Raw genomic sequence first — 9,588 nt, forward strand, 5'->3', positions numbered from 1 at the left:
CGGCTGACCAGGCTGGTCATCGACAGCGAGTTGGAGGACCCCGCCATCATGCAGGCTGTGCAGACCAGGGTCCCTGCGCAGGTGGGAGTGGGGTCAGGGTGGGCTCTGGTTTGGCAGGGCCAGAGTGGGTATGGACCCAGCAGCACCGTGCTGACTCCCTGTCTGTTCTCCAGCAGCCTGGAGGGCTGAACTCCAGCATCTGGGACAGCTCGGCCGTCCTGCGGCGCATCCGGGGGCCGCTTCTCACTCAGGTATGGTGCCGGGGTGCCGATGGCAGCCATCGTGGTGTCCCTAATGCCCCCCAAACCCCTGCAGCTGGGTGCCGAGGGGTGAGATGTGCTGTGCTGCTGCAGGCTCGTCAGTGCTGGGGAGCACTTCCAGATCAGCTGGGGTGTTCTGCTTGCCTCTGGCTGGGTCCAGGTGGCTCCGGTTTGGCTTGTTTGTAGACCCTCTTAGACATTGTCTCTTGTTCCCCCTTGGAGGCTGGAGAGCTGGGTTGAGGCGATTATCGCTGACGTGTGATCCCTAGTGATGTCTGAGAGATGTCAGCGCTTCTGTCAGGGTTTGGGAATGTCGGCGCCTCAAGGCCTTTTTTTTTTGTTGCGGTTTAATTAAGAGTCGGGCTTTTAAGTGCAAGCGGAGCGTGTTGCACGGCGAGCCCTGCGTGGCTCTGGAAGGCTGATGAGGGCTGGGAACCGAGCGTGTGCATGTGGCCTGCGTGGCGGTGACACAGAGCGTTCCCACCCCGTGCTGGAGCAGCAATGTCACCACAAACGGGCATCTTGGCAGTGATGTGGGCTCTGCGGGGCAGGCCCTGGGGGTCCCCAGGTACCCCTGTTAATCGCGTAGGGCTCTCGGGGCGGGGAGGAGACCTGGCAGGAGGATGGATGTGGCTTCTGCATCCTTGGAACATCCCTGGGGCACATGGTGCCGGTCTTCCCCATCCCAGTCAGTGACTGTTATCCTGGGGGGAGCCTTCTCTCCCCTTCTGCTTGCAGGAGATGCCGTCGGTATCCGTGCTGGACTACGCTCTGCCTCAGAGACCCCCACAGGCTCGAGATGAAGAGCGGGACCCCTCCGAGCGGGCACTGCCCCGGCGTTCGTCGTCCCCTGTCATTGGGAGCCCCCCTGTCCGGGCTGTCCCCATCGGCACCCCTCCCAAGCAGGCTGCTGTGCCCAACTTCAACCAGCAGGTACCTCCCCCATGGCCCTGCTCACTGCCTGTGGCTCAAGGGGTGCAGGGTGGTTCCCCAAGAAGCTGATGGGGATTACTGTGATGCTTCCTTCCTCCTAGATCCTGTGTCCGAAGCCTGTCCACATCCGAGCTACCATGCAGCAGCGCTACCCCGCTCCCTACGGCGAGAGGATGTCCCCCAACCAGCTCTGCAACGTACCGGTACCCAGTCCGCTCTTCACCCCTCTTCCAGGCCTCCAGCCTCTTCAGAACCCCCTAACGCCCAGTTACCCTCCTCCCATCTGCAAATCCAGGCCCTGATGGCGCTGGACCCCTCACTGTCACACAGAGCCAGCCAGTGGTTTGTCTCTAGTTCCGTAGCTCAGCCTGTCTGCCTTGTTCTGCCGACTCAGCCCCGCTCTCTGGAGCCTGGCCCACCTCCCAGCCTGTCCGGAGCTCCTTCCTGGGGCTTCGTCTTGTGCCATCACCCGCTCCCCATCTGCCCACCGTCGGCTGTGCCAGGGCCGTGACCGGGGTCCCTCTTCCCTTCTCTTTCCCCAGAATTCCTCCCTCCTGGGCCACCCGTTCCCTCACAGCGTCTCTCCCGTCCTCACCCACCTGCAGAGAGCGCAGCTGCTCGGAGGAGCCCAGGTAAAGCTCCCTTCGTTCCCTTCCTGCGCTTTCCTTCCCACCTGCGTGGTCAGGATCCTGCATTTCTCCTTGCGTGGCTGCAGGAGCTAGCTCTATATGGCTCTTGCTGGCCATCCCAGATGCTGCTGCCCTGGCTGGGCCTTTCCCTTTGCCCCCAAATTTCCCCCCGGCTGACTCCAGGCTCCCTATCTGCCCTGCCAGGCCGGCCGAATGTCCCCCAGCCAGTTTGCCCGTGTCTCTGGTCTGGTTGGGAGCCCCCTCCCCTCCGTCAATCCCAAGCTGCTCCAGGGCAGAGTCGGGCAGATGATGTCTCCGGCCAGCGGGTTTCGTGCCTTCTTTGGGGCTCCCCCCGCTCCACCTCCCTCGCAGCCGCAGCACCCGCCGGGCCCCGGATCCCACCTGCAGAGCCTGAGGTAGGTGCCATCCCTCTCCTGGCCGCCTGCCGTCCTCTTTGCGGCAACCTCTGAGGCTTCCCCCTCTCCCCAGGCCACAGCCCCAGATGTTCCGACCGGACACGACCCACCTGCACCCTCAGCATCGCCGGCTCCTGCACCAGCGACAGCAGCAGAACCGAAAGTGAGTGCTGGCTCTGTGCCGGTGGTGGGAGAGGGGCTGCCTGGCACAGTAAGGGGGGGAATTGCATCGCCCCTCCACCGTGGGGGTGTTGTGCTGCCGGGGCTAGCCTGTGCACCGCTCTCTGTCCCTTCCTGTAGCTCCTGTGTGCTCACGGGTGCCCTTCTTGCCTCCTGCCAGCCAGCACCGGAGCCTCAATGGCTCGGTGGGGGACCGAGGGGGCCACCGGAGCAGCCACCAGGAGCAGATACGCAAAGACCCCTACGCTAACCTCATGCTGCAGCGGGAGAAGGACTGGGTGTCCAAGATCCAGATGATGCAGCTGCAGAGCACTGATCCCTACCTGGATGACTATTATTACCAGGTACCGGGGAGGGGGAAGCGCCGCTTGATGCAGTGCGGGAAGCATTTCTAGATCCAGTTGTGAGGAACATGCTGGAGGAGGAAGGCAGAGGGACAGGGTGGGGTGAGCATCCCCGGGAAGGGGGGCAACAGCAAGGGAAGAACCGCCTTCCTGTTCCTGGGTGAGATCTCCAGGGGTGAGGAGGTGTTGGGGAACACTGGCAGCACGGATTTGGAGGGCGCAGCAGAAGGCCTGAGGTAACAGGAGAGGAGCTCGTCTACATCAGAAGCTGCGCGTGGCAGTGGTAGAATAAAATGCGCAGAATGGGAGACGGGGAAGCTGCTAAATGGAAAATGCAGGGCAGGGAATGGCTGCGTGAGAAGGACTCTGTAGTCTGACGGGTTGCTGGTAAAGCCCATGGAGTCCAAAGAGCGAGGCTGGAGAAGGTGGATGGGGAGAGGCTGCTCCCGCTCTTTCCCAGTTCAAGACTAGGGAGCACCAGACGGTGCTGGGAGGAGCCAGATTGAGAGCAGATGAAGCAAGGTGATGGCTGGGCTCTTGCCGACGGTGGTAGATGCTCAAAGCTCCGTGGGGTTTGAGGTTACACAGGGCAACTTCACGTGAGGGCAATCTGCGGAGGGCTTCAAGCTACGTAGGATGGATGCCTGGCTTGGGAGCTTCAGTGGGGCGTGTGGTGTGGCTGGGAGTATGTCTGGGGTAGTCGTCATCAGCTGTACGGGAGGTTTGGCCCCTGTCTTCATGGAGGGGGTGCAGAGGAGCCAGCTGCATGCCCAGAACGGCCCTGGAGCAGTTGGTGCAGCCCTGAGAGCTAGGCAGAGCAAGGAGGGCAGTCACCAGCGGGGCAAAATGGGCCAGAGCAGTCCAGTCCCCTCCGTGGGGGGGCAGGGGCCCAGTGGGAGCCGGGACAAGCGCTCGCTGCGGGTTGTCTGGGCTCCAGTAGGAGCTGGCAGGAGAGCTGTGGCTGACGAGGCTGGCAGGAGGCATTGCGCTGACACAGGTTTTCCGGGAGCTGTGGGTGAGCTGATCCCCAGTAGAGGAGAGGAACTGGTGCGGCCACAGCTGGGCTGTGAGTCAACAAAGCTCTACCGTTACGAAAGAGGCGAACGTTGGCCGGGGTGGACGGGAAGAGCGCGTGAGCACCAGTGTGGGAGGCTCCAGCCACACGCTGCCCAGCCTGGGCATGGTGTTAACAGAGCCAAGCAAGCTAACTGGAGTGCGCTGGGAAGGACTGGGAGCCGGGAAGCTTATAGAGAGAGTGGATTTGTCATTGTTTGTATTGAGAAAGAGAGGGCTGGGGACCTCTGTAATCTCGAGGGATGACAACGAGGAGGATGCAATCGTCCCCTCGTGTACTGGAGGAAGAACAGCGGTTTAAAATGCTGCTGATGATGTTGGTAAGACCAGTAAGTGATGGGTGAGAAATGGGGCACAGGCTGGGAAGAGGGATGTGTTGCATCAGTCCTTGCCAACTGTTTTTCGGGGGGGTCTCATCCTCTCCTCTCCCTGCCTCAGAATTACTTCCAGAAGCTGGAGAAGTTGTCAGCAGCGGAAGAAGTCCACGGTGATGGTCCCAAGAAGGAACGCACTAAACTCATCACGCCTCAGGTGGCTAAGCTGGAGCACACCTACAAGCCAGGTAAGCGCTCCTTTCTCCACGCAGCCCGGACCTGGGCCAGAGATAAAAGGAGGTAAGTTCAAGCCTGGAGCCACTCCCTGACTCCCTCTGCTTCCCTTCTCCCCCCTTCCTGCAGTGCAGTTTGAGGGCTCGCTCGGGAAGCTCACCGTCTCCAGCGTGAACAACCCCCGGAAGATGATCGACGCGGTGGTGACCTCCCGCAGCGAGGATGACGTGAGTTCTGGCCCTGCCTCCCCTCCGACACAGCCTTGCGGCTGGCGCCCAGGCCAGCGCGGGAGCTGCCCGCGGCCCTGACTCGTTGTCCCTCCCCGACAGGAGACGAAGGAGAAGCAGGTTCGAGACAAGAGGCGCCAGACCCTTGTCACGATCGAGAAGGTAAGTTCGAGGAGGATCACCACGACTCTTAGAGACGTGCAGGAGGTGGGCTGGGGTGAAGGAAGGGCCGGGGAGACCGATGAACTCCTCTGGATGTCCAGCTGGGGACAAGTCAGCACTTGACAGTGGCTGAGGTCATGCTTGCAGGAGAGGGGGTGGGCCTGGAACAGAAGAGCTGGAGCCGGGTACCAGCCGTGCCTTCACCCTGCCCCAAAACAGCCTGGATGGGCTTTGCAGGGTCCGTTACTGACTCACAGCCATAAGGCAGTAGCGCCTCAGCTCTCTGCAGCCGCTCTGCGAGAGAGATCTCGCAGAGAGAGAGATCTGCGAGAGAGATCTCGCAGAGAGAGAGAGATCTGCGGATCAGCGCTAGCGGATCCCATCACAGATTCCTGTGCCCTGCTGTGATCGCGGTCTCTCCTGCAGACGTACAGCCTCCTCCTGGACGTGGAGGACTACGAGAGACGCTACCTCCTGAGCCTGGAAGGCGAGCGGCCAGCCCTGATGGGCGAGAGGAAGCAGAAGATCTGTGATATGTATGACAATCTGAGGGGGAAGGCACCCGGGCAGGAGAGGTGAGCAGAGGTGCTGTCTGCGATTCGGTGGCTGTCAGGAGCTTGGAGAGCCCCTGGGCACTTGCAGCTGCTGAAACACTGGCCCAGGTTGCCCAGAGAGCTGGTGGATGCCTCATCTCTGGAAACAAGTCAAGGTCAGGTTGGATGGGGCTCTGAGCAACCTGATCTAGTTGAAGATGTCCCTGCTTATGGCAGGGGGGTTGGACTAGATGACCTTTAAAGGTCCCTTTGAACCCAAAGGAAGAGTTGGACAGACTCTTACAGCGGTGTTGGGATCTGTGGGCTGGAATAACCTTTTTGTCTTTTTTTCTTCTTTTTTTTTTCCCATTTTCCCCATGACATTCTTCATTGCGGTTATGATCCTATAACAACTTCCATCCCCGCAGCTCGGGTGCTGCGAATAGTGCCTGTCTGTATGTTCGTTGGGTGTCTGTCCGCCTCGAGCCCTGCGCCCTGGCACGTGTCAGGGTGCCTGTTTTTAAGTCTGTCACCTCTTGCCTGACCTGTAGCCTCAGCAGCACAGATAGGCAAGGAGAGACACAAGGTCTTGGCGGCTTCTCTTCTGCTGTCCCACGGGTGACCGAGCCTTGCCCTCCTGCCCAGACTGTCAGACAGAGGTTAGGGTTGTCATTTCTGGGTTGTTTTTCCCTCTCCAGGGATGTTTTTTTGAGATGGGTGTGTTTTCTGCCTGGTGCTGGTGCAGGGCTGACCGTGGGGTACCCACAGGAACACCCCGCATTCCCTGGGACGCTCCCAGTTGATGGTTGCCACCTTTCTCCTCTCCTCGCCAGGCCAAGCGACGACCACTTCATGCAGATCATGTGCATCCGGAAAGGGAAGCGCCTGGTGGCCCGGATCCTCCCCTTCTTGTCACCCGAACAAGCGGCCGACGTACTCATGGCGACAGCCAGGAACCTGCCCTTCCTCATCAAGAAGGATGCTCAGGACGAGGTGAGATTCCAGGGGCTGGGAGGGCTCCATTTGCTCGCTGTGAGGTGGGGATCAGTACAAGGTCTGGAGCCAGATCTCTCCTCCGTGGGGGAAGACAGCAAATGGCCTCGTGCGTCTTAAAGATGGTTGTTTCCGCCTCTCCTGAGAGCCTGCTGGAGGTGTGGGGAGCCTGCAGGAGCTGTGAGCTCCTGGCAGGGCCCATCTCCCGTGCTTGCTGGCTGGCACGACACAGCCCAGCTTCGCCAGGAAGGAAGCGGGGAAGGTTTCTGATAAACGGTGCCTTTGTTTAACGAGCCCAGCATCTCTGACTCATCGGGTGACAACGGGAGACTCCATCTTCCAGAGACAGGGAGCAGAGGCCAGCATCTTCCGAGGGACGTGCTCTCAGCTGTCCTTTGCAATCTTGTTTTTTATATAGGGAACAAAAATACAGGCACCTGCGAAATAAATCCCAGCTTGTTTTGAGAAAGAGGGTGATTTAGGAAGGAAAAAGACTTCCCTGAATTGAAAGCTGGCTTGTGGGGATGTGGGGGGATGCTGTTAGCAAGTCCCATCCTGAGCGTGTGAGAGGGGCTGAAAGCAGAGGTGCTGCTGGTCTGTGTGTAGCCATGAGGCAGCGTCTTGTCGGGGTCCGCGATGCCCCGGAGGAGCCAGCCAGCCACAGGGAAGCACATCTCCCTGCTTCCGCAGCTCCTGACTCCTCCGTTCCTCTCTCCGCAGGTGCTGCCCTGCCTGTTGAGGCCCTTCTCGCACGTTCTCTACCACCTTCCCTTGGGGACGGTCACCAGCCTTGTGCAGCAGCTAACGAACCTACCTCAGAGCGCGACCGCGCCAGCGCCCACCAACCTGCACCTCACTGCTGTGCTCCAAAACAAGGTGCTCCCCTCGTTTGGCACTCTGGGGCGGGTGGGGCCATCTCATCCCTTCCCATAGTTGGGAAAACTGAGTTCTCCGGCAGCCTCCCGGCGCTGGATGGCAGAGCTGAATGCAACTGTGGTGCAGGCAACGGCACAGGAGCCACGGGCTGCCAGCCCTTGGCGCTTTTCCCGTTCCCTTGTTGATTAACGAGGGTGTCTGGCAGATTAATCAGCCGTCTGAGCTGGCCTGGGACTCTGCTGCGGTCCAACAGCCGGCTCCGTTGTCCGTCCCGCTGGGCTGCAGACTCCTGCCCTGAAATCGGGGATGGGAGGGCCGCTCCTCTGCCGTGGGTTAGTGGCGACGTCCTTCCGAGCTGGGCAGGGAGCGGTCTGTCACTCACACAGCCATCCACGATCCCTGCCGTGACTTGGGTCCATAAACAGCCTCCTCTTCCTCCTTTTTGGGCGGCAGCTGGCGGTCCTCCCGCTCGTGTCACCATCCCCAGGAGGACTGGGAGGTGGAGGGGATTCTCAGACCCACCCAAAAAACGCTCGGAGGGGAGGAATGGTGGGAGAAGAGCTCACCCTGCCCTGCCACAGGGATTTCCTCGCGAGGCATGACAGCCCTCGGGATGCGAGCGATGGCTTGTGACAGCACCGGCAGGACATCTCCTCCTCCCTGACACTCTCCCTCTCTCCCTGCAGTTCGGCCTGTCCCTGCTGTACTTGGTCTTGAGCCGCGGGGAGGAACTGCAGAGCTCGGACGCGAACACAGAGCTAATGCAGGACAACCAGTGGTGAGTGCTCGTCCTCGGCTGCTCCTGGGGCCAGGAGGGAGGATGGCAGCGATGCCATCGGGGTCAGACGCTCTGCCGTGCGGAGTCCCGAAGGACTCGGAGGTAGAGTTGATGACAAAGGAGGTTTAATTGCAGTCTCTCGGCAGTAGCACTGGAAACAGCCATGGTGTTTAAGGAAAGAGAAAGGCAGGCCTGAGGCAGAGAAAGGAAGCGATAAATATGGCTTGGGACATGCCAGGACCGGTCCCTCAGAGGAGCAGGGAAGCTGTAACCTCAGCTGAGCGGCTGTAGCGCTTTTAGCCTGAGCAGATCCGAGTCTTGCTTAGCCCACGGCCCGAGGTGCGTGATGTGGCGTTACCCCTGTTCCCCAGGGGCTCGAATGTCCCTGCCAGCCCCTGCGTGGCACATCGTCGCGTTGAGTGCCCAAGGGGAGAAGGCCGGGTCCCGCAGAGCGGCCAGGGCGTCTCGCTACAGGCGACTCGGTGAGGCTGTCAAGCGCAGGCAGGACCCTTACCCGTGGGGAGGCCGGTGTCCGAGGACACGGCACCACCTCCTGCTTGGTTCCAGTGGCAAAAACGCCACAAGGCCCGAGTAGCCCGGGGCACCCCAAGGGAGAGCCATGATGATCCAGGGGCTGAAGCCCCTCTGCTGGGAGGAGAGGCTGTGAGAGTTGGGGGTGTTCAGCCTGGAGAAGAGAAGGCTCCTGGGAGACCTTAGAGCCCCTTCCAGTGCCTAAAGGGGCTCCAGGAGAGCTGGGGAGGGACTCTGAATCAGTGAGGGGAGCCATAGGATGAGGAGGAACGGTTTTACAGTGAAAGAGGGGAGATTTAGCTGAGATATCAGGAAGAAATTGTTGCCTGTGCGGGTGGTGATCCCCTGACGCAGGTTGCCCCGAGAAGCTGTGGCTGCCCCATCCCTGGAGGTGTTCAAGGCCAGGTTGGACGGGGCTTGGAGCAACCTGGGCTGGTGGGAGGTGTCCCTGCCCAGGGTAGGGGGGTGGAACTAGATCATCTTTACCATTCTATGAGTTGGAGAACACCCAGCTCCCCAAGCACCCAATGGTTCTCACTCCTCCCTTCTCCTGTGCCCCTCTCCGGCAGGACGGAGCTGATGCTCATGGCGACCCGGGAGCTCCTGCGGATCCCTCAGGCGGCCTTGGCCAAGCCGGTCTCCACCCCTTCCAACCTGATCTCCCTCTTCTCTCGCTATGTCGACCAGCAGAAGCTGAACCTGCTGGAAACAAAATTGCAGTAAGTGTCAACCCCCTTCTCCCGAGTGAGCGTGGGGACGAGGGGACCGTAAAAGGGGGGAACCAGAGGTGGGGGGAAGCTGCAGGCAGGATACAATGGGGTGGAACAGCCCTGGGGTGGGGGGAGTCACTTTATCCCCCATCCCTGTGGCTCCTCTGACCCCTCCGCCGTTGTTTTCCCAGCTTAGTGCACGGGATCCGGTAGGAGATCTCCATAGCTCCTCATCGGCACCGGAGTGTTCCAGAGGGATGGATGGATGGATGGATGGAGGGCAGGCGGTTCCAGCCCGGTGTCCCCTCCCTCCCTTCCTCCCAGTCTTGGCTTGGTGGGGGGAGGCATGATTTGGCTGCTCCCCCTCAAAGTGCTGCCTCTCCCTGCTCTGCCC

General features: G+C 60.6%; 1 protein-coding gene across 1 annotated transcript in view; it reads left to right on the forward strand.

Annotated features, from left to right (window-relative positions):
• The window catches only part of PATL1 (protein associated with topoisomerase II homolog 1 (yeast)), an 11,624-nt gene extending 2,217 nt beyond the window's left edge, over positions 1–9,407 (forward strand). The window contains exons 4-20 of the mRNA XM_009881433.1: positions 1–87; positions 177–251; positions 999–1,193; positions 1,295–1,396; positions 1,736–1,832; positions 2,028–2,238; positions 2,312–2,401; positions 2,579–2,762; positions 4,275–4,398; positions 4,514–4,611; positions 4,714–4,773; positions 5,200–5,348; positions 6,140–6,299; positions 7,020–7,175; positions 7,862–7,953; positions 9,054–9,203; positions 9,386–9,407. Of these exons, the coding sequence (XP_009879735.1) occupies positions 1–87; positions 177–251; positions 999–1,193; positions 1,295–1,396; positions 1,736–1,832; positions 2,028–2,238; positions 2,312–2,401; positions 2,579–2,762; positions 4,275–4,398; positions 4,514–4,611; positions 4,714–4,773; positions 5,200–5,348; positions 6,140–6,299; positions 7,020–7,175; positions 7,862–7,953; positions 9,054–9,203; positions 9,386–9,407 (2,052 nt within the window). The remainder of the gene's footprint in view (positions 88–176; positions 252–998; positions 1,194–1,294; positions 1,397–1,735; positions 1,833–2,027; positions 2,239–2,311; positions 2,402–2,578; positions 2,763–4,274; positions 4,399–4,513; positions 4,612–4,713; positions 4,774–5,199; positions 5,349–6,139; positions 6,300–7,019; positions 7,176–7,861; positions 7,954–9,053; positions 9,204–9,385) is intronic.
• Positions 9,408–9,588: the final 181 nt, after the last annotated feature.

Source organism: Charadrius vociferus, unplaced genomic scaffold (genome assembly GCF_000708025.1).
Source record: "Charadrius vociferus isolate BGI_N301 unplaced genomic scaffold, ASM70802v2 scaffold863, whole genome shotgun sequence".
In the NCBI taxonomy this organism is placed as follows: Eukaryota; Metazoa; Chordata; class Aves; order Charadriiformes; family Charadriidae; genus Charadrius; species Charadrius vociferus.